A 24403-nucleotide genomic window follows, 5' to 3' on the forward strand; every position below is an offset into this window, starting at 1 on the left:
GAAATTGACTTGTATGAAAAACAAAAAAAAAATTACCTATACTAAATAATGAAAAGGCGCGTGACAAAATCAAAATCATCTATCGCCTTCAAAACCTTTCGCCAATCAAACGCAATTCGCACCTATATTTTTAATGTGAAAATTTTGGACTGTCTATCAGCATGTCGCATTACATAATTACAGCATTAGTAAAATTCTACTTTATTTCTAATACTTAGAGTTCATAGACTTTAAAATAAGCATACGACTTTTTGTTTTCAAATATCAACGGATACAATACTTAATTCACGAAGGTATTTGCTTGTAATGTCATACAAAATTTTAAGGACCTTATCTTATCCCTTTAAACGAGCAATTCTTGTATATATACCTATTTATTGATTTATATATATTTTTTGAGGATCTCGGAAACGGCTCTAACGATTTAGATGAAGTTTGCTATATGGGGGTTTTCGGTGGCGAAAAATCGATCTAGCTAGGTCTTATCTCTGGGAAAACGCGCATTTTTGAGTTTTATATGTTGTCTGAGCAAAGCCCGTTTCCCATATATTTAAACTTAAAGTTTTAAATACGGTAACAAACTCTCTTTATTTCTACAGTGAATGGTAAATATAAGTCATGTCATAATAGGAAGTTAATAGTCACATACTTTTTGTTTTCCAACGTCACGGTCAACGTCCCAACGGTTGGCTAAAATAATTTAAAAAATCGGCCAAGAGCATGTCGGGCCATGCTCAGTGTAGGGTTTCGTAGTTACCATTCTGCCAGAATAGGCCAAACGGGGGCTATTAGTTAGTACATATTATGTACAGTACATTACAAGATTTACAAGCATAAGGGAGTACCTTCGCAGCGCTTTTTAGGGTTCCGTAGCCAAATGGCAAAAAACGGAACCCTTATGGATTCGTCATGTCTGTCTGTCTGTCTGTCCGTCCGTAGGTCACAGCCACTTTTTTCCGAAACTACGAGTATAAGAACTATACTGTTGAAACTTGGTAAGTAGATGTATTATGTGAACCGCATTAAGATTTTCACACAAAAATAGAAAAAAAAACCAATACATTTTGAGGGTTCCCCATACTTAGAACTGAAACTCAAAAAATGTTTTTTCATCAAACCCATACGTGTGGGCTATCTATGGATAGGTCTTCAAAAATTATATTGAGGTTTCTAATATCATTTTTTTCTAAACTGAATAGTTTGCGCGAGAGACACTTCCAAAGTGGTAAAATGTGTGTCCCCCCCTCTGTAACTTCTAAAATAAGAGAATGATAAAACAAACAAAAAAATATGATGTACATTACCATGCAAATTTCCACCGAAAATTGGTTTGAAAGAGATCTAGTAAGTAGTTTTTTTTAATACGTCACCCCTAAAAACGGAACCCTTCATGGGCGAGTCCGACTCGCATTTGGCCGCTTTTTGTACGTCCTTTTACTAAGAAGAGGAGATTTTTTGCAATAACTCAAAAACGGCTGGACCGATCATATTCGCTATAACTTTCATTGAAAGTATTTATTAAGCTTTTGTTTAACGATTCTTTCATATTTTTTGGAGCCATGGTTCAAAAGTTAGATAGATTAATTTCTTTCAGAGCGATTATTTCCGAAAATATTAACTTTATCAAAAAATGGTTTTTGGATACCCGTATTTGTTTTGAAAGACCTATCCTACACTATTGGATTTAAGCAAAAATAATAATAATAATAAATCTTTTTTATGGAGGCCCCGTAAGTTTTTTTTTAGTTTTCATTTTACCGTTCTGTCGCCATGCATGATTTATGTATCCATGCCAAATTTCAGCTTTCTAGCACTAACGATCACGGAGCAAAGCCGCGGACAGACAGACGGACATGGCGAAACTATAAGGGTTTCTAGGTGACTACGAAACACTAAAAAACGAATTGAGGAACACAATGGGGCAAGAACGTCTGAATCATATGTCTTTGATGAACATAGAACATGATCTCCTTGAACAAATTGATACTGACCCCATAATACATCAATTTGCAAATATATAAAATCACGAAAAGTGAATGACTAACAACTTTTTTTATCCTCTTGACCTAAGAAACTAAATGAAACCATCAGGGGGCCCCGCGGACGAATGTGCTACGGGCCCCACACCAGCTTAATCCGCCCCTGAAAATATAGTATTAGATTAGATTCATAATTGTTACATATTTACCGTAACTTATTTTTAAAATGTGTTTTTCAATTAAAAATTATTCCTCCGAGATTAAAAGACACATCAAGATTGTTTACTTTATTTCTAATGCTAAAAAAAACGAACTATAGTTACTTCTACGCCAAGCCTTAAATTATGAAATACGAGTTAAGATAAACACTAAGCTGGCAACACCACAGAACTATCACATTGACTTTGGAAAACGTATTCGAGTGTTTAGTAAAATCGCTTTAATTTTCTGCGGTTTCTTTTTCCTTTCCGGTCGGAACTTATGAACGACCGTGAATAGCATGTGAATAGAGCGCTTTACAGCGTTCTTTTTAAAATTGGATGGTGGAAAACAAGCATACGGTACGCATTATGCACAACAACTTGTGCACTCTTCATCACTATCACTACATAGTATAAAACAAAGTCGCTTCCCGCTGTCTGTCTGTCTGCATGCTTAGATCTATGAAACTACGCAACGGATTTTGATGCGTTTTTTTTTAATAGAGTGATTCAAGAGGAAGGTTTATATATAATTTGTTAACCCGTGCGAAGCTGGGGCGGGTCGCTAGTAATTTTAATAAATAACGAATAATAAAACAACTTTAAGCTTATATTTCATTTAATTAGTATTATCATGCCATTGTAGAGTCTGGTATTGAACTTGTCCATATATGTTACAAAACGCTAAAAGGGCTATTTTATTCACAGCTACTGACAATCTTCCAAATGTAATAAGGTTGATAGGTCTGAAGGATGTCTTATCATCTTTTATACAGCAAACCATATACATAGCATGAAATTTGACGGGGTCCCCTGTGAACAAACGTAGAAATATTTGCAGGCATAATATTTAACAAAACGGCAGATTACATAAATTAAACAGAAAGTAGATATTTACCTGGATAAACCAGAAAATCTGCCCCAAATTTGGAGCCACTTGTAATATAATGACCTTTTTCCCAAAGATCATTAAAAACAGTGAAATGTAGAGCTCCGTCTCCATCCACTATGCTAGGGCTCAACACATCTACACCAACTTTACTTTTTTCTGAAATTAAGTAATGTTACATTACTTTAGCATTGAGCTGTTTACATTAACTGATTAATTTCATTTGTGAAACTGGAAATACAAATATCATTGGATTACCTATACAATGTGACATCAAGTACCTAATTAGTAATTACCTATTATATAAAATAAAGCACCTATAGGACAATAAGTGTTGATTACTTATTTAACCCTTTAACCGCCAGAGTCTGATATATAGACATTACATATCCAACTCATTTCGCCACAGTCTGATAAATAACACAAAGATCTGATTTGGTTTTTACAGCACATTTATAACTCCCGTAACTATGCCAACCTTACTCTGCGTGGTACAATTACTGTCGGTGGCGACACGAGCACGCTCGATCAAAAATTGCTGGCGGTTAAAAGGTTAACAAAACAAATGAATTTTTTCTACAGGTCATAAATATAAGTGACAATATCAATGTTTATAAAAAATACAATTCTGAATAACTAGATATTTACACTGTCACAGAATTTACCTGTATCCATATGATGCTGTGTAGGTAAATGCAAAAGCACATGAGCTGGCAACAAAGGGGGTAATTTATCTATTTCTTCCTGCAACAATGCTTGTTTATTCAAGTTTTCCTCTGTAACTGCAAGAATAAATTGGAGTAACAATAACAACCTTACCTAAATAATTTGTTATTCTGAATGTCACTATAAAACAACAAAATTTACACTTTAAAAAAAAATCAACTACTTGATTTAGGTAATATTTAGCCTCCAAATCTTACTGGGAATTTTTTTTGTAATAAGTTTCTGCCTTTTTCCAGCAACTATGATGTCAATTTTCTGTGATAGTTGTTCAATTCTTCGCTTTCTTAAGGCTTCCGTTTGCTCTGCTAATACTCTAAAAATATGCAAATTTAATGAATTAAGGTTAGGTAGGTACTTGAATTCGTCCATGGACATACAAGGATGTGGTCACTTTTTCTCAAGTATTTTATAATAGAGCCGGTGCGGAAAGAGAAGAGTCGTGGAATGTATGGGGCCCAACAGTAAGTGAACAGACTCTAATATGACATATTTATCAATTTGGCCAGTAGTCTAGAAAAATATTAAGTACTAACTTTTCCTCCATACTTTCTGCATCTTGTTTGTCGGATTTATTAGGTTTGGATGTAATTTTTGGAAGTTCATATAATTCACATATTCCCTTATTTACTAACAATGCTGCTTCCTCAGACATGAGGGCCACCGGCAAACCTAAAAAGGTACAGTAAAATCATTAGGTGTACACAAAAAACATGGTGCTAATAAATGTAACGATTACTAAAATTGCAAACTAAGCAACAGGATTTGTAAACTCTTTCATACTCACCTAAGAAGTCGTTTTGCCTCGGGTAGGAAGGTAGAGTTCCAACAAGTGCGCCGCATATTCTGTGTTGCGTGCGAAGGCTAAACCAATCTGAGACGATGTACAGTATATTAGTTTATGAGTTTAAAATAAAAGTAAACGATTATTATTAGTTTAAGCTTAAAATTTAACCAACCTTCTGCATTCCATACATATGCAACTCCTTTTTCCACGAAAAGGGGTATCATAGTAAAAATATTTTCTTGTAAGGTGTGTTAAAGAAATGTCTTAATTATTTTCTTTTCCCTATATTTAAATAGAAACTATTTAAGCAAGCAGACTATCATTAGAAAAATATTACTTTCATTTTTTTTTACTCGTTTGGTTTGAGTTGACTGACGTTTGACGTTTGGGCCTCTGATGATATTGTACGTCTATGCATGACAACACGCGACTTGACAATATTACAAAGACATTTTAGCTATTATGAAGGTAAAGTGTATTGATTTTTCACGAAATTGTATATTAAATTTGTACATGTTTTTGTATTGCTAAATTATAATGAGAAAATAAAGCAACATCATATAAAGAATAGGCTGTACGATCCTACATTGCATGAACGTTCATTACGTTTGACAGTAGAATATCCTGTGTCCTGTCAGTGTCACTGCTGTCAGCTTCAGCACAGCTACATACAGCTTCAGCAGCTGTTCTTTGATGCAGTTACATGAAAATTATAATACCGGCCAACAATTTTATGTAGTCTATTTATATCACGTCTACGCGTCGAAAAATAGAGACGCGAACATATAATTCATTTAGTTGTTTAAAAGTGCACGTTACGTAATTTAAGTCCCAAAATGACAAATCTGAAAGTCTTAATCGGTTAGTTTATTTATTTTTAGTATGTTCTTCCGTAACTTAGGGAGAGGTGTTGATTATTTGTTTTTTATTTTAGGTGGGGGCACTGGCTTCATAGGTAGGCGTTTGGGCGATCTCATTTCAAAACACGGATATGATGTGACGAACGTTTCTCGAATGCCGGGCAGAAACAACATATGCTGGTCGGATATAGCGATGAGAGGTTTGCCTGACAACACGCATGCTGTGGTCAATCTCGCGGGGCAACAGTTTATGGACTTCACCAAGGCCTGGACGCCTGGGTATGTATGGCTCTTACACTTTTTGATACATTTCAAATGGTAATAATAAACAAATAAAATGTACAACACTTAAAAAACGATTAGATGTCTATTTAAGTGACATTTATATTTAAAGTTTCAATTTCTGATGTTTTCAAACAACACTCGGACCACATTCAACTCTGACCATCAAAAATCTAGCAGAATAAAACTTTTTACAGACTATAAAAGTGTTCTTAAAAAATTTTTTTCTTTTTAGATTTAAACAAAATGTCCAGAATTCTCGAGTTTTCACTACCAAATCATTAGTAGACGCCATAAACAAGGTAGAAGCTAAACCTAAGGTATTGGTTGTGGTCACTGGAGTTGGTGCGTATGAGCCTTCAGAGTGTAACAAGTATGATGAAAGTAGCACAGTCACTGGCTCAGACTTCTTCTCTAGATTAACTACTGAATGGGAGGGGGCAGCCAGTAAAGTAGACCCATCAGTTAGACTTGTAAGTACATACTACAAGTAATAAAAACTTTCAATGATCCAAACCCATTAACATATTGATAACATGTGTTGAAGGGATACATTTGTATGTATTCCTATAGTTTAAAGATTCTCTTTCAAAATTAGGCTATTTATTTCAAAGTTTCCAATAAGTATAAAGAAGAATAATTTTTTTAAGGCTTCGTCACACAGGCACGTTTTCTGGGCGGACCGTGAGCGGGGCGCACCGCTTTTACATATAAAACGCTCACGTCCCGCTCACTCCTCGTCTGGAAAACGCGCCTGTGTGACGAAGCCTTAAACTAAATATAACTTAAGTTAAAATGAAGTGACTTCCTATTTTATTTTTAAAATTAAGTTCCAAATAGCTAATAAAAGTGACCTAGTATTACCAAATATTTTTTTCAAGAAACTTTTGATATTTTGTGGTTTCAGGTTATAATAAGATCCGGTGTAGTCATTGGCCGAGAAGGCGGAATGATAAAGAACATGATCCTGCCATTCTTCCTAGGCTTAGGTGGGCGTATTGGCTCAGGCAAGCAATTCCTGCCTTGGATACATGTGGATGATCTTACAGGAATCATCAAATTCGCGATAGAAAATGAAAAAGTCGATGGAATACTAAATGGTGTATCTCCTCACATTATAACTAATCAGGATTTTACAACGGTAAGATATACTTAAGAAATATATATATTGAAATACAAATCTATCTATCTATCTATCTATATAGCCTTTTATTCCGATCCTTGGGTACAACGGTTATTAAGTCGATTTTATTATTTTTACTACAATATGTCCCGCAGTTCGGTGTGCCTCTTGGCATAGGCCTCCTCCAACCTTCTCCACTGTACTCTGTCCTCTGCAACTCTGGACCAGTAAGGCCCCAGGGTTAAGCGGATTTCATCTACCCATCTTGTTTTTGGATGTTTTTGTTTTCTACTTCCGTCTCTTGGGTGCCATAGGGTGACTTGTTTGCTCCATTTATTTAATTTGCATCTCAGCATGTGTCCTGTCCACCCCCACTTTAGATGGTCTATCCGACTTAATATGTCCATAACCTTGGTTTTTCTTCTTATCGCCGAGTTTGAGATTTTGTCCTTAAGCTTAATTCCTAGGATACTTCTCTCCATTGCCCTTTGACATTTTGCCAATTTTTCTCTATCCTTGATAGTAAGTGACCATGTCTCACATCCGTAAGTTATACATGGTAGAATACAAGTGTTGAAAGTCTTTCTCTTAATGTGCATACTGATATCTGTGTTTTTCATTATTTCTTTTAAAGACCAGTACGTTTTCCATCCACAAGCTATTCTTTTGTTGACTTCCTTGGCCATTGAGTCGTTAGGGGAGATAATTTGTCCCAGGTAGACATATGTCTACCTGGGACAAATTGAAATACAAATACAAATGTTTATTTCTTAGAATATGGTAGATACAAAGATGGTCAAATTACAATAGGTCCGTCATACTCTGCCACATCACATATACAATGCATGTTCCAATAAACCATGCTGATGAGAAAAAAATCTTTAACTTTACACATTAAAACTGTGGATCTAGTGAAAAGAGGTACAACTGGTACATCTTGTGCAGAAGGGCACAAGTTCCATAATAACAATTGTACCCTTTTTATTTACCTGAGCTGCGCGAGACTTTTACCCCTTTTCACTAGAGTCACAATTGTATTTGATTATTAGAAATTAAAAACCATTAGGGTACAGTTAGCAACCAAACTAGCTATGAAAGAAGTTCTATATGAATTCCTTATTCTGAGGTTGTTACTCTGCACAGCTACTTGTACTACTCACTGCATCATAAGAGCTTGCCAGGTTCAAGTTAATGTTTTTTTTTTCAGTCTTTTGCCAAAGCTCTCAACCGACCAGCTTTCTTTCCTGTGCCAGAAACAATTCTAAATGTTCTACTCAACCCTGAGAGAGCCATGCTACTGACTAAAGGACAACACGTTACGCCTAAAAGAGTCGTGGAACTCGGATATTCGTACAAGTACCCCAACTTAGATGAAGCATGCAAAGACGTCGCGCATCTGTTTCCAAAGAAAACTGCAAATTGAGGAAGTACGTATTTGTTTTGTCCTAGCTAGTTCGTAATACTTATCTCGCCACTCGAATACATCGAGAGCAAAAGAGATGTAGATCGATGTCGGAATCAGATATTGCCACCTTTAAATTCTTCACTGACTTGAATACAAAAAATCGGTGCGACATTTGACCTAATCAACGCGAATGCGCCACCTCGCTCCCGCGCCTCTGCGCCAATCTGAAATAAATAGTTCTTACTGTATCAATACTGTACTCACAGAAAAGTGTGAGGGCATGCCGCCAACACAGAAGTTAGCAAATTGCGGCCATCTTTCTCGTTTACTCCAATTTAATGCGTAATTAGAGTGACTGAGACTACATCCGTAACTTGCTTTCTGTTTTGAACCTTATAATTGACAGGACTAAACTTTCCTAATTTACGTTTTTCTTCACGGATTGATACGGATAATTTGAATGCATTTTCAGACTTGCTCTTGCCCAGTTAAACCCTGAAAAACTGATGCTGACCAGCCAGCCTATTATGGATAGCTTTATCCATCTTTATCCACGTGATAAAATAACTGTCACTGTTTAACACCGTGGGAAAGAAAGTGACGGACACCGTTTTATCACGCTGTCACGTAGACAAGAACAACCATCATATCCGTACAGGGGACAATACTTAGGATCTACTATGAGTATAAAGAATAAAAGTATGGATACTAGTAAAAATACAGTAACACCAAGAATTCATCTACGTTATCTACAATCTACAAGTAAGAATGTCACGTAATTATTTCAGGCAGATATGTAAATAACAATTTTTTGCGCCGTAGCGAACGAAAACGAAACCAGGGGGGTGTCACTCCGCAGTTTAGGTACATTTGGCCGGCGCGCCCATCAGACAGGCGTATAGCAGTGGGCTGCCGCTCGGCGTGCACGATAGTCGTGTTATGTGGCGCTCGCGCAAAATTGAAAATACACAATGGCTTCGAAACTTACTCCGCGAGAATCAGACATGCTATTTTCGGATAAAACATGTATGTTTACATAATCAACGTTTGTAATTCCTACATATTTATCTTAAAAACAATAAATCAGTGGGTATAGGTATAAAAACTTGTCAAGTGATAACCCCGTGCCGACACTCACAGCTTGGTCATAAAACTGCGGCGCGCAAAGGAGATTCACGGTTCGTGCGCGGTTATAAGTTTCAATTTTGCTTGCAGGCGGCGATATAGGTGTAATTTTATACCTAAACCTGACTTTTGTGAAGGGGTGAATTTTCTGTACGGTAGTACTATTAGTTATTCTGTGACGAAACGCTTATGTCGCTCTTGCTCTGTCGCACTTGCTCTGTCGCACTTATATGGAAGAGTGATAGAGAGACATTACCGTTTCGCTTGCTATGGCGCAAACCAAAGAATTAAATCGCTACGATGGCGCAAACTCCATGTTCATTTGTTATAATATCAAGTTACTAATGTCGTAAAGTCGAATGTAAAGATATTTCAATGAAATTTAAACTTTTTGTGTACATAAACTCGATTCAAACTCATCTAGCAAAGGTTTTGTACGATGGACGAGGAATATCTTTACTACCCATAATTTATTTGCATTTATTTCTTAATAAGTCATCTCATCTAGAACACATTTTATTATGCCATCATTACAAATTAAAAACAAGGGAATGCCCACCGTAGCACAGAACAAGTAATAGTATTATCATACAGAACGGCCACGCACCGCCCCGCCCCGACACGCATTACCTCGCCCCGCGAGCCCGCGACACGAATTTGGCCATAACCTGGCGGACTTCTGGCGTACTCTCAGTATAGCGACTTACCCACACATACACAATGACGCGTGTACAAACGTGCCGTGCACACATCTAAACGCTTCTAAATGATTTTTGATGTATGGCGTGTCCGCCCTGTGACCGTAGGTACCTACACCTACAGTTAAGGTATTAAGTAGGTATAGGAAAATTGACAGAAATATGTACTTATACGCGATCTTATTCATCATCATCCTGGCGTCAATCCCAGCTGTGCCCCCGCGCGGGGCGCGAGGACCCGGGGTCCGCCTTCCGACTCCTTCGTGTCCACTTTGACGCGATCTTATTGACCATACATTAACCTTTTGACCGCCACAGCCGGCTGTAGGCGTCTTCGGAAAGTCTTGCCAAGGACGGCTACACCTACAGCCGACAGCTTCGCCAATGCAATAGGGACTTGGACTTAATTATAGTATGAATTATCTCAGATGATTTTTTCGAGCACTAATATGTTAAACAAAAGCCTTTGTTTCTTTTAAGAGCGGTCTTCAGCACGTGCCAAAGTAACCATGTCGTTTAAAAAGCAACTATCGTGATAGTATTAAGGTTCAAATTTATGTGACAGACTGACAGTACTGGAGGTTGCACGCTTGGGAGTCGGTGTGGGCTTAACAATTTCGGTTAAGGCAGTGTACATATTTTTGTCACTTTGTTCGTGTCGATATTTAATAGGTACTTTGACTGTACTAACGAAAACATTTTGATTAAGTAGATTAGTTTTGTTATTGAATTGCAATATTTAGAAAACTTAGTGAAATATTGATTTAGAATGTAATGTATAAGAAATTAAAGTATCTAGTTAGATTTTCTAATTGACCTTTATTATTTCTTACAAAATATTTTTTCAATTTTACTTTATTTGGGTAATTTAGTATATAGTAGATTGTTAACCAAGAAATGGAAGGCACTTATTTCTGCAGGTAGTATAATTTAATAATCAGAGGCTGAAATGATACCTTTCACCCGAGTTAAACACTTTACTTTTCTTTTCGAATACGAGGAAAGTAAAATGCATGTGCCTTTAAAAAACGGCTAAGTATAAACTTCAGTAGTATCTTGAGGGTACTTTCAATAGTTTCTTAATATTTCAACTAACAATTTAGGTAAAAATATCGTTATTTATGTAATGAGGAGTTAAATATTAGAATGGAAATTGTATAAGAAATCCGTTAAAAACCATATACGTATTAATTATTTATCTTTAAAAAATGAAAAAAAAAATTTTTTCTTGGAAAATAAAATGTTCTAGTGCGGAAACGTATCACTTTCTGCACACTTTTTAGAACAACCAATAGGTAGGGTACCTATTAGTACCTCTCGGAGCATGAGAAATTAAAAATACTGATTTCATGTATCATTTTAAATCAAAACAACGAGGATAAATAATGAAAGTTTTATTAGAAAATAATAAATTGCTCTATTTAAGCTACAAATAATGTTTAAATAATATTATAATCAAATAAGAAAATATTTAAGTAAATGCATAAATGTTGACACTTTAATTTTCATACACTCATGTATGATCTATTTTCACAGATAAAGAAGTAGGTAAGACAATTTTTTTTGGCATTTATACTACATTCATGAAGTACCTAAGCATCTATACTTGGTCAACCAGATCTTGACAGTAGAAAAAGGCGGCAAATTTGAAAAATGTAGGCGCGAAGGGATATCGTCCCATATAAAATTTGAATTTCGCGCCTTTTTTTACTGACAGGATTTGGTTGACCAGCTATATGTGATATATATAATATACATACACTCATGGTTAAATTTAGTTTAGAGGAACACAAAAATATAAGTTTAATTATTAATTTTAAAATTACTTTAGGTGCTTTAATCCAGTCATTAAACGTTTTTTCGCGTTTCTCTAAATTAGTCCATATATTGCTAGTCATTTTGTACGTAGGTTATGCTATTTTAACTGGGTAAAATACAGCCAAGAAAATACCATCTTAAAATATTTATTATATCATAAAAATCATGTATAAAATTTACAATAAATATCTGCTTTTTGCCTAATTCTAATAATTGGTTTACTTATACTATGTGTCTAAATTATTCTTAAGAGTTCTAATTAACTAACATAAACTGCTCATAGTGCTCATATATTCAACAAGGACCTTTAAGTATGTAAACATACGAAACCCCACGACTGAGTGTGAGTCGTTTGGAAAATCAATCAAATCACTGATACAAAGAAATGTAGGTACCTCATTGGTGTAACAATGAGGTCACATGTTTTTTTGTTTACATTAGTTTGATTAGTTTAAGGTCCTAATAGAGTAAACGATAAGTCGATAACACAAGTACTTTCACAAACACTGTCAAAAAAGAACAAATTTTAAAATCATTGAGTTTCGAGTTTTTGTCGTTAAAATGGATATAATTTAATATTTAGTTAGGTACTAGGTACATATCATGGCAATACCAGGTGTTCGCCAATCGCCAAGTGTCACACGAGTATTTTAACTTTTTTATTATCTGTTCACAACATGTTGGTTTGACCCGAACGACCCAATCTGATAACAAGACAATCGGATGGTGCATACAGAAAGGAATGCCTCACGTGTAGAAGTCACGTTGAGTTGACACAGTTATGCTCCGAAGGTTACATTTCAGGTAGGGGTATTCCAATATACAGGGTGAAATTTAAATCACTAGCTAGCCCTACTCTGCGTAGTGACTTTATAGGTCATACTGAACGACTTTATGGGAGCAATGTCTAAATCATTGAAAAATTTGACTTTTTCATACATTCCGGCTGATGTGATGCCGCTGATTCTTATTAAAAAATTAAAATTAAAAAATTAAATGCTTTTATTTCTTTTATAAGACCGGTAACATTGTTTTCGCGATTTTGGCATTAGTCCCATATTAAAAGTTGTTCAGTATGACCTATAGTCACTACGCAGAGTATGGCTAGTGACTAGAATTTCATCATATATTTCGAATAAATTACTGGTGATATAAAATTATAAATAATGTCAAGGTTTTAACGAGGAACTGTTAACTGTTTGTCATGTTTTGTGCCGCAGGTTTCTTCTGGCCATTTTGCTAACATTTACAGCCAGTACTTAATCTTAAGCGTTTCTTCTGTTGGATCCAGGAGATCAAGAATGGCAGGGCCGAGACATACAAAGGTAGTATAGATCTTATAAGAGTATAATTACTTCGTAGATTAGCAACTGCTACCATACGGCGGTTGGCCGCGCAGTCTTCTTTTGATACCTATATTCGAAGCATTAATGAGGAACTATGTTAGTCAACTGAAGTGGCGTTTTCAAGTTTGGAAAGTATCGCCCACCTTGTATAACCCACTTACTACATTATCGTAACTCATTTGGACCAACTATCGGCCTGAAAGGATTAACCGCTGACCAGAGATGATAGCATATCAATAGTCAAGGTAAGATGTGAGTCAGTTTAAGCCATCTACCGCTGCGAATCGCTTAACAAGTTTTGAGATGTATTTGCGAAGAATCTCCTGCCGCATGCGGCCTACGTCCAGCACCTCCTCGTGGTTAGCCTCGTCTGCCGCGTCCTCGCACGTCACGCACTCGTTGGTCACCAGCGACAGGCCGAATACTTTCATGTCGCAGTGGCGGGCGATGATAACCTGAGAAAAAAAATAAGTATTAATAAGTCGATTCGTTGTTTTACGAAGTGCTCATACAATTTCGTAAAATCTGAATGTTGGTACGCGATATGTATGGCTTTCGGCTTTAAATTGTCCCAAGTTTGCTGTGCAAGTGCTATCGCAACAATATGTACGAGCAAGATGGACTGCAATCGTGTTTACGAAGTATGGCTACTGAAGTAAGTCAGTTTGTAATACAATTTTTAACTTCGAACTTGAGACGATTCGATGGGATCTGGGTGCCGCGTGCAAGGTGGATTGGTGTTTCGGGGGATCTGATCTCTGTTCCAGATAGTATACGGTATATTCTGGTAGTATTCGGGTTGATTTTCGGAGCAGTCGGAATTATCCTAATACACCTTACAATTTTTTAAGCAGTTCCATTACCTCATGTACTGTCGACATGCCCACTGTGTCGACTCCCACCATTTTCAACATCTTCAATTCTGCTACAGTTTCGAAGTTAGGGCCTCCGAGACAGGTGTACACGCCTTCGCGTACGATGTTTTCTATGTTCAGTTCCTTCGCTACCTGAAAGTAGGTATATTAAGGGAAACGTGTAGTAAGTATACATATAGATACTTAGTACAATACATATTTACTTAGATAGGTAATGCTTAGCAATAGCAAGTAAATACTTATCGTAACTAGTAACAACTGGTAAGTATGGATGTTGTTTAAATGAGTATGGATTCGTAAAATAGATAAGAATTTCGTTCTAAAATTAATGTCGCCTCATCAATGGTCATGGTCCCTTATCTTAGTTCCAGTTTTTATCATTTATTGGTAGCCATAACAGTGCTTATATTCTTGTAGTTGAATCTATACTAACGCATCGTAGAGATAAGCTGTTTTGTTATGCAAGTTGTGTTCTAGATGCAATAACCCTCGATAACCTCGAACTTACTCGTAGTAGTTAAGTGTAAGGCCTGAGTGGACGCTCATGTTGAGCGTGCAGCGAGGCGGGGCGTGCGGCGTGCATGTCAAACAAATGCAAACGTATAGGAGCGGCCTTAGTGCACGCTTCTCAAATCCCTTGTGAGCCCGACGCCACGCTGCACACCCCGCCGAACGCGCCGCTTCGAGCGTCCACTCAGGCCTTACACTTACACTTACGGTTGCAACTTGCATCAACCACGAAAGAATTATTGTTATCCGTGCCGGAGGAGCATGTATTGATTGTATACCTATGTAATTTTTACCAGAGTTACCACATAATGTACGGAGCCGTACAGCGCATACATTAGCTGTCTAAATTCAAAGCATGAATTTGTCTTATACTTTACGCATCTTATATAATCAATGAATCTTTGAAATCTGCCCATGCGTCCGATTTTTTGCGCTGTTTCAGGTTGTAATTTGTCTTTTCTGTAGGCATACCAGCCAAAACTACCACTCGAACGATTTCTGGTCGGCGGTAGCAAATACAAAATTTTAATCTCGTTCTAAACTTTTGGTCGCAATTTATGTAGGTACTTACTTCTTTAGCTATTTTCCTATATTCCAAGTCGTACGCCTTGTTCATTGGAGGGAAGCGAGGACCAAATCTCTCGTCGTTGGGTCCGTGCAGGGGATTGTTTCCAGCGAAGCCCATCATGTTAATGTGGTCCTTCACAATCATGAGGTCTCCGATTTTGTAGTTGGGGTTGAGCCCGCCAGCTGCGTTTGTGGCGATCAAAGTTTTTACCCCCAGGAGTTTCATCACGCGAATCGGTAGGCAGCACTGGAAAAAAAAGAAGTACCTACCTTCATATAATAGTAGTTTGTGTTACAAGGGATCAAAATTATATATTGGCGTACATTGACTTCTGAGCGTAATGAGGGATTCAAATGTTAACGCCCAAGACGAAATAATTTTGATACCGTCTGACATATACTGCTTTTCACATCAACTATGAGGAAAATAAAAAAATGTTAGTGTTGACACAATCTGATGCTTAAACAGATAATTTAAGCTAAAAAAATAATGTGAACAAAAAAATGTAAAAATAGTGTGCTAGAACAGAAAAGTGCCACTTTGATCCCTCCTAGCAGGGAGGAAAAGTGTCACTTAATTTGATCCCTCCTAGCAGGGAAGAAAAAGCTCTTTTCCGAATAGGTGGTGTGAAAATATTACCTATAGTAGGTATATTTTGTTATTACTGGTCGACCAGCTCTCTTAATTGATTGAAATGAAGCTGGATCGTGCTCGTGGCATACATAACGCTCATTATAACCTTATAGGTGGGTAGTTTATTTTTTTATTTAATGTATGTATAAAATGACGTTCGAATCCGCCGATAAAGATTGTAGGCGATTTCTCAGTATCTTTCTATACAATTAGTCGACATTTGATGCCAAGCATAAATATTACGGAATTTAGCACAGTGATTTATGACAAAGGTATTGATTTATATCTAGGTGTCTTTAACTTCTAGTAGCCCTATAATGCACAAAGATCATCTTAAGTGCTCATTTAGACGATGTGAGAGCTCGCATGCGAGTTTCATTACATTGCGGGTTTTGCGGTCGGTTGAATTGGACGTAACCAACAGTCCGCAATGTAACTAAAATCATGCGACTTCGCGCGCTTTCTAAATCAGCCCTAACTTGTAAAATAAGTCTACTAGACAAGAAGATTTGCTTATGTAATCTACGCTGAAGGACATCCATCATGCTAAACACAGCCGGCTTAAAAAAACAACCAAATACTGATACTAACGCAACAGCGTTATCTCTTCGATAATGTTTACCCTCTCATTGTGATGACAGTAAAAACAACTGATAACCCCCGCCGCTGGGGGTCGAGCTTGCTTTGCATCAGCCACAATATTTTCCATTCAACCTTTGAATTGATTGAATTATAAATAAATTAAATAATCCATAGTAACAATAAGTATTCAATGTGACTGCCGCTTACGTCGTCAGCTAATAGATATTTTTTGGTGTAGGTACCTAATGGTAGTGATTAAATTTTAGTCGGCTTTAGGTTCAACTGTTTCTCCATAGATATGTACACTGGAATAGGTTAGTCAATAATTTCCTAATAGTACCTACTTAGTAAAGTAGAAAACTAATAATACCCAGTTTGGGATAAGAGCAAAATTCTAGGAACATGTAATAGTAGATTGTACAACAAGGGCATAAAGTGACCCATTTTTACCCGAGGCAATTTTTTAGTAGTACCAAAATAGTAGACGAGGGTAAAAATGGACATTTATGCCCTTGTTGTACACTCTGCTTTTCACTTCGATTGCGAGGAAAATATACATACAAAAATATCCAATATTTTAGGTTATTTTCCCGTATTTATTCAAGACTAAAGAAAATTTTATTCGGGCCGGTCGGGGGCGCGAGGCACGCCGGGCGGGAGCGCGCCGGCAAGGCTGGCAGTTTGTATGGCAGATTTTGAACTTTATTGCTAGGTCAATAAGGGTCGCAATAGATGATTTTACTTTATGCTCTAGAACATAATAAGCAACTTTATGTCGTCTACGCACGACAAAAAGGTGCACTTTTTGAGCATGAGAAGTGAAAATGTTTTTTTCACACCACCTATTCGGAAAAGAGCTTTTTCTTCCCTGCTAGGAGGGATCAAAGTGGCACTTTTCCTCCCTGCTAGGAGGGATCAAAGTAACACTTCTGTTCTAGCACACTATTTTTACATTTTATGGCACATTATTTTTTTAGCTTAGTAATCTGTTTAAGCATCAGATTGTGTCAATACTAAGATTTTTTATTTTCCTCGTAGTTGATATGAAAAGCAGTAGGTATACATGTGTCACACGGTATCACGTCTTGGGCGTTAACACCAGAGATGTGAAAAATACTTTATAAAAAGTATTTAAATACAAAATGCAAATACTTCCTTGATATACTATTTCAAATGCAAAATACAAAATAGTTTTTGAATTTATATTTAAAATACAAAATACGAAATAGGTATTTTCAAAATACTTTTTTTAAATACAAATACTTTGCGATAAAAAGTACCCTAAATAGTGAATACCTAGTCTGAATTAAAAAGTATTACTCGGAATTTCCGAGTTAAAAAGACTCTCTTTATTCTTTGAAAACAGCGTGTCAATCAGTCCTCTATCTAAAGTGCAAATTTCTAGTTGTTTGCTCATATTAACCGGAAGGATGGATGGATGATGGTTTTTAACGGCCAATTTTTAAAAGCATAAATTTAGATATGTAATGTTTTACAGCTAGTATAGGTAATACCTCTCGTTAGTGTAATAAAAACGTCACATTTGTGTTTCACCGGCAGAAAAGTTTGTTCTCCTCTCGTGCCTTGAAACCCTCGCAACACTCAAGATTCTTCTTTTTTAACCACTGCGCTACTCTTGTGGTCATGTGCGACGTTACTAAACATATTCAACAGTTCCATGTTAAAAGAATGAGAGAGTTGTCAGGATAACCAGGATTGTAACATCAGAAGAGATTGTAACTCCTACATAAATTACCTACTATAAAGTATTTTGAAAATAGGTCCCAAAAACTATTTCAAATAAAATACAAAATAGTTTTCTTCAAAAGGTATTTAAATACAAAATAGAAAATAGGTATTTTGCATTTTGTATTTGCATTTGAAATACAAGTATTTCAAATAAGTCACATCTCTGGTTAACACTTGAATCCCTCATTACGCCCAGGATTCAATGTACGCCTGCACGCCCTTGACGGAAATATATCATTTTGATCCCTTGTAACACAAACTGTATTAATGTGTAATTAATACGTAGGTAATAGGTATTACAACAATTTTGGTACTTATAAGATTTCGTTATTTTCCGATTAAAACTTCGCTGATGTTACAAAGGCAATGTATAGTATAATAGGTATCTAGATTAGTCGACTTGCTTACCATCCAAAGAGGGTAGCCTTCATAATAGTGGAATCTGCCCTGCATGGCGACCACTGGGACGCCCGATATCTTGCCGAACACCAGTCTGCCATGATGGCCGTCCACCGTGCTCACGGGGAAGTTGGGGATTTCTTCATAGTCTACACTGTCTGGCTCTTCTATGTGTTCTGCTAATGAGCCTGAAGAGAGGAATATACATGATTATTTTAAATGCAACAGTTATGTAAGATATACAAATTAAGTAGTCGAATCAAATTAAAATAATTCACACATGATTCATGAAAACTTACAATTATAAAATACCTAACAATCAATCTTCGTAAAAAAATGCGCTTAAAGAAACAAGTACCTACGTAGTGTACCTAGTTATTAAACTTTTCTCTCATTTGTATTTTTTTTTATGCTGATAACAGTGATAAGTAACTCACAAATAACAAACCCGTTTCGATTAGATCTACATGACACCGATCCGTCCTAAAGTCCTAATCGAGCAATCGATATTTGGGTTTATTTGGCGAAATGTATTAAGAAAAATAATTTGTTTATGCTATAGCGGCTATAGAAAATCATAGGTAGATAGGTACTGAGAAACTGTCTACATATAACGGTTTTTGAGATAGAGGACTTTGACAGACATACGGACGGACGGACAGCGTAAGCGTAGTAAAAAGATTCCGTTTGTCACCCTTCGGATAAAAAACCCTAGACATGACCCCGACGTGGACATGGACGTGGATGGATGGATGAATGGTACGTAAACTACCTATAGGTATAGAATCTAAGGGTCCTAAACAATAAATCTGTAAAATTTTGGTTAAATGAGAAACGTGAGTTCGGTACTACACTAAATGTTAACTTGTTAAAATGCCCAAAGCATGCCTAGAAAGGTGTCAATAAATACCCTCTTTCCAATACGCACCCAACCCAGACCCGCAGATGATCCCAATGTGAGGCCGCACCGAAGTTCTGGACAGAAGGAAGTTGGCGGTTTCAACGAGGGTTTCGTACGAATATGAGCTGAAACCAAGCATACAAGACTATATTAATTGTTTATTTATTTAGAGGTCCAGGTACAATAAGGAACAGTCATCATCTACAGTACCTAATAGATCTACACGCCGTAGAAAATTCACCTAGGATCAACGCAAAACTGGTTGGCAACAATGACCGCAATAAACAGAAAAAAGCGGCCAAGTGCGAGTCGGACTCGCCCATGAAGGGTTCCGTATTTAGACGATTTATGACGTATTAAAAAAAAACTACTTACTAGATCTCGTTCAAACCAATTTTCGGTGGAAGTTTACATGGTAATGTACATCATATATTTTTTTTAGTTTTATCATTCTCTTAGTTTAGAAGTTACAGGGGGGGGAGACACACATTTTACCACTTTGGAAGTGTCTCTCGCGCAAACTATTCAGTTTAGAAAAAAATGATATTAGAAACCTCAATATCATTTTTGAAGACCTATCCATAGATACCCCACACGTATGGGTTTGATGAAAAAAAAATTTTTGAGTTTCAGTTCGAAGTATGGGGAACCCCAAAAATTATTGTTTTTTTTCTATTTTTGTCTGAAAATCTTAATGCGGTTCACAGAATACATCTACTTACCAAGTTTCAACAGTATAGTTCTTATAGTTTCGGAGAAAAGTGGCTGTGACATACGGACGGACAGACGGACAGACGGACAGACAGACAGACATGACGAATCTATAAGGGTTCCGTTTTTTGCCATTTGGCTACGGAACCCTAAAAATGATTGAATAAGGTAATGCGTGTAGTTTTCTATATATATCACGTTTTATTTATGATATTAATTTTGGCAGCCACACCCTGTGCACCAAAATATACGAGCCACCTTATTGTAAGAGATCTTTTTCTGTGTATAGGTACCTACATATTAGATACCCGCCATACCAGGTATATTATTCACTAAAGAGGCAAAATCATTAGTAAATTATAAGCATAATTAGCAATAAGTACTTACCTAGGAAAACCCAGTCTTTCAAAACAATATAAAAATTCCACCATGGCTTATTTTACAATTAAGTTACCTACTCGTATTTAAGTAAGTATGGAGCCTTTGCCATTATTAGTATTATTACGAGTATGTACCTAGCTACTAGCAGGTAAGATAAATAGTACGTACACCATACACGTGGAGTTTCAAGTTTCTGATGATCTGAATTTTCAATTTAGAAATTTTAGTATAATGTATTATATTGTTGTAACCGTGACGTGATGTAAACCTATAGAAACTAGTAAGCTTAGGTATTAGTTGGTCCCAAATTGTCTAATATTCGACTTTATCTTGCACAACTTAGAGTTCATCTTTACTTATAGTTTAACAATTTTAATGTTCCTAGTATTGAACATGCTCTAGGTATTTCTTGTGATTATGGTCATTTTGTTGTGTTGTGTTTCCGTGCCACATAACGAGGCTGTCCTTAACAACTTGATACGTGATTGACCAGATTCCTTTGAGGGTATTGGTACTAAATTGCCGCTAGTTTTTCTTTTCGTATTAACTCGACCAGTTTTATTCATTTTAGAAATAGTAAAAGAGCATAATGATATAATATGTTAACTTATCAAAATTAATAATAAATTTGCGTTAGGTACCTACCTATTATTGAAAACTAAGTAATTTTGGATGTATTCTAAGGGAATTCCTTCTGCAGAGGGACTAAAAATTCCTTCTGCAGTGGTGACATTGTGAGTGTGACTAAACTAGGTAAATAACAAGTGAATAACTAGTTAAGCCAAATCCAAGTGTGTGTCGTACGCCAAACTATATTTGAAAGACATAAAATAATTAAGCTTACTCTTGTGTTTGATAAGGATCCTGCCCGAATTTTGAGTCATATTTTTTCTCGAGGTTTGAACTCACGATTTTTGACCACCATATACATTAGGAAATGTTAATCCATTTGTCTGAGGTTGTTAGGAACCTGCACATATTTATTAATTTTATTGCATTTATTTTAAGAAGGGTTTTTATTGCTGTATGCGGCACGACCGGTTTTGATTCCACGATTCAATTTATCTTGAGTAGATACTAGCTCCTGCTCGCGTCTTTGTTGATAGAACAATGATTTTCACTATAAAAATATCCTATTTCCTTCCCCGGGACTTAAACCGTCTCCATACCAAATTTCATTTAATTCTGTTCTGTACGGATATGATGCTCGGTCTACGTGACAACTTTCAGTTGCGCTCTGTTAAAAAGTGACAGATATTTTGTCATATGGATAAAGCCATCCATAATAGGCCCGCTGCGGTAGGTATTAAGCGTGAAGAAGTAACAGGTAGACAGGCAGACAGATAGTAAAACTAGTTACTTAAATTGTTTAGGTACTTACAGTAAATATTTTTGCGCACTAAAGCCAAATTCCGATTAGCTTTTCAATGGATTACGGCTGTCATGCGTGACCTAGTGAAGCAGTAGACATCTACATACGTGTCCCAAAATTCAACGATAAGCTGGCACCAGAAGATGGACCTGCTCATGACTAAGCGAGGAAAAATAAAAAAAATTGAAAAAATAAAAATTTGAAAAATTGTAGACATGGTCGTTAGAAATACCACTAGGGGTGTCGATTTATATATTTTTTTGTAATCTATCTATCTAATACCTTTAAACGAGCAATTCTTGTTTATTTATATATTTATTTATTTATATATATATATATTTTTCGGGGATCTCGGAAACGGCTCTAACGATTTCAATGAAATTTACTATATGGGGGTTTTTGGGGGCGAAAAATGGATCTAGCTAGGTCTTATCTCTGGGAAAACGCGCATCTTCGAGTTTTTATATGTTTTCCGAGCGAAGCTCGGTCACCCAGATATTTCCATAATAAATTGAGATATTTTTTCCTCGAGTAGTCATGAGCAGGTCCATCTTCTGGTGCCAGCTTATCGTTGAATTTTGGGACACGTGGTATATCAGTTGCCGGTATAAAACATAAACAGCCATATGGCTCAAAATATAGGTAACAATTTTGTTACATTATATGATGTATTTATGAAATGGTGAAGAGGGATAGTATTAATTATATTAAGTATTCTCCAATAGATCGATAACATTCAAAATCGTTAACGTCTCGTTGATATAGGTAGTAAGTGTGATATCGTGTTCTTGTGATTGCGTCCAATTAACCCTAGTTGACATTATGATTTATGAAACCAGTTTTTATCATGTTAGTACGATGTTCCAGAACAAAAAAAGTAATGCTTATTGTAGTTTGCGTAACATGGTTATATTTATTTATTTAGATAACGTTACGGTCAGTAAATCACAACTTTATTTTTATTATACCACCCTTGCGTGATATAATTATATTTTTTAAGAAGAACATATGCTAATCATTAAAGTTCATAAAAGAGTTTTGCAACTTTTTTCTATCGTTTTCATTTGGCCTAAGATACAAAAAAAACTAGGAAACTAGTGTTACCTACCTACACTGCTAATGATATTTAGATATTATTTTTCATTTATTCACTACCTACGATATGAAAATTTTAGAACAACACCACAAATTACAAAACGTGAAACGTTAAAACTATGAAAATATTTTGGTAATAAATACGCTAGTATGCTGCAAACCGTTTTATTTGAAAATTTACCCGCCCTTAAGTACCTATCCGTCTTAAATTTATCTGACCACTAGGTAAAAATTTACTCGCAAAGGGGTAAGTAAGACAAACTTGTAGGGAATCCTCATACACTGTTACTCTTGTCCCGAGTAAAATATAAACAATGTCTATAATCTGTATTACCCCACATGACCTTACTTATAAGATTATTATGCGACTCACCTGGCCTTATTTCCATTGCCAATGCCATTATCCGTGTCCACTTCAGGCAGGGCTTTCTTCGCAGGAACGTATTCCGCGCTGTTTAACACTTTTTCATTAACTGGAGCCATGTTTACGAGATATGTTTAGAGATAAAATCGAGCGGTTCTGTGCGTTCGATGTCCGAGCATGCAATGCGGGGATCGTGGTCTCTCGGTTAGTTTTATATCTCGATATGACGGACCAGGGATGATACTTCTTGGCGAATCAACAACGCATGTTTCTTGATAAGTATTGATAACCACTATAAGCAGTATTAATTAAAGTCTGATTTCTTTTATACATATTATTTGGTATCTAGGGTTCACATTAATAATAGACAAGAGGTCGTTGTTGAGGAAGATTATTTTGTGAATAACACTAGATATTGTTCAGTTCCAACTGTTTCTGAGCTCATCAATGGATAAATTGCACTTGATAAACTTTAGGGGTCAATATTTTCAAACTGCCATAGACTTAGGTACTCTATTATTATTTTGTTCTTACGTATTCTTACGCCAGCACTTCTTATAACTTCTGTACTAACATACAATATTTGAAGCCACTTTTTTGTGTAGAATATTTCATTAAGTATGTATTATTTAATAAGCCGAATGCGTCCCTGATGTTTACATTAACATATTTCTTTATCTATACTTAAAACTATACCTACAGTTTTTTCCATTGATATTTTGATCCTTTAATAATAATAATAAATCTGTTTATTCAAGACAACATAGGACCTTAGATGAAGTGGATCAGTTCGTCCGTATTTTTTACCTATATATTTTTTGTTTGTTATCGTGAGGAAACCTGCATACATCTGCGAAGAAATTCAAAGGTGTATGTGAAGTCCCCAATCCGCATTGGGCTAGCGTGGGGACTATAGCCCAAGCCCTCTCGCGCATGAGAGGAGGCCTGTGCCCAGCAGTGGGACGCATATGGGCTCACATTATTATTATTATTATATTATATTTTTTGCTTGTAGTACCTATGTTAAG

General features: G+C 36.2%; 3 protein-coding genes across 4 annotated transcripts; 1 reads left to right on the forward strand and 2 right to left on the reverse strand.

Moving 5' to 3' along the window:
• Positions 1-2780: 2780 nt before the first annotated feature.
• On the reverse strand, positions 2781-4892 carry LOC134651977 (tRNA-splicing endonuclease subunit Sen34). Its single transcript, XM_063507126.1, has 7 exons — positions 4751-4892; positions 4579-4665; positions 4328-4463; positions 3992-4107; positions 3734-3850; positions 3078-3227; positions 2781-2992 (listed from the first exon to the last, which is right to left on the reverse strand). The coding sequence occupies exons 1-7, from the start codon at positions 4800-4802 to the stop codon at positions 2799-2801; spliced, it is 852 nt and encodes a 283-aa protein (XP_063363196.1). The 5' UTR covers positions 4803-4892; the 3' UTR covers positions 2781-2798.
• Positions 4893-5264: 372 nt separating this feature from the next.
• On the forward strand, positions 5265-8271 carry LOC134652454 (epimerase family protein SDR39U1). The gene is made up of 5 exons (XM_063507643.1): positions 5265-5439; positions 5513-5717; positions 5956-6193; positions 6628-6861; positions 8051-8271. Exons 1-5 carry the CDS (start codon positions 5415-5417, stop codon positions 8264-8266), a joined length of 918 nt encoding a protein of 305 aa, XP_063363713.1. The 5' UTR covers positions 5265-5414; the 3' UTR covers positions 8267-8271.
• Positions 8272-13457: 5186 nt separating this feature from the next.
• On the reverse strand, positions 13458-23528 carry LOC134651970 (purine nucleoside phosphorylase-like). Of its 2 annotated transcripts, none has more exons than XM_063507116.1 (6): positions 23385-23528; positions 19480-19577; positions 18561-18739; positions 15192-15434; positions 14099-14242; positions 13458-13690 (listed from the first exon to the last, which is right to left on the reverse strand). In XM_063507116.1, the coding sequence occupies exons 1-6, from the start codon at positions 23492-23494 to the stop codon at positions 13493-13495; spliced, it is 972 nt and encodes a 323-aa protein (XP_063363186.1). In that variant the 5' UTR covers positions 23495-23528; the 3' UTR covers positions 13458-13492. The 2 variants fall into 2 exon arrangements, with proteins under 2 accessions (XP_063363186.1, XP_063363185.1); XM_063507115.1 differs by having other exon boundaries at positions 19462-19577.
• Positions 23529-24403: the final 875 nt, after the last annotated feature.

Source organism: Cydia amplana, chromosome 11, assembly GCF_948474715.1.
Source record: "Cydia amplana chromosome 11, ilCydAmpl1.1, whole genome shotgun sequence".
Classification (NCBI taxonomy): Eukaryota; Metazoa; Arthropoda; class Insecta; order Lepidoptera; family Tortricidae; genus Cydia; species Cydia amplana.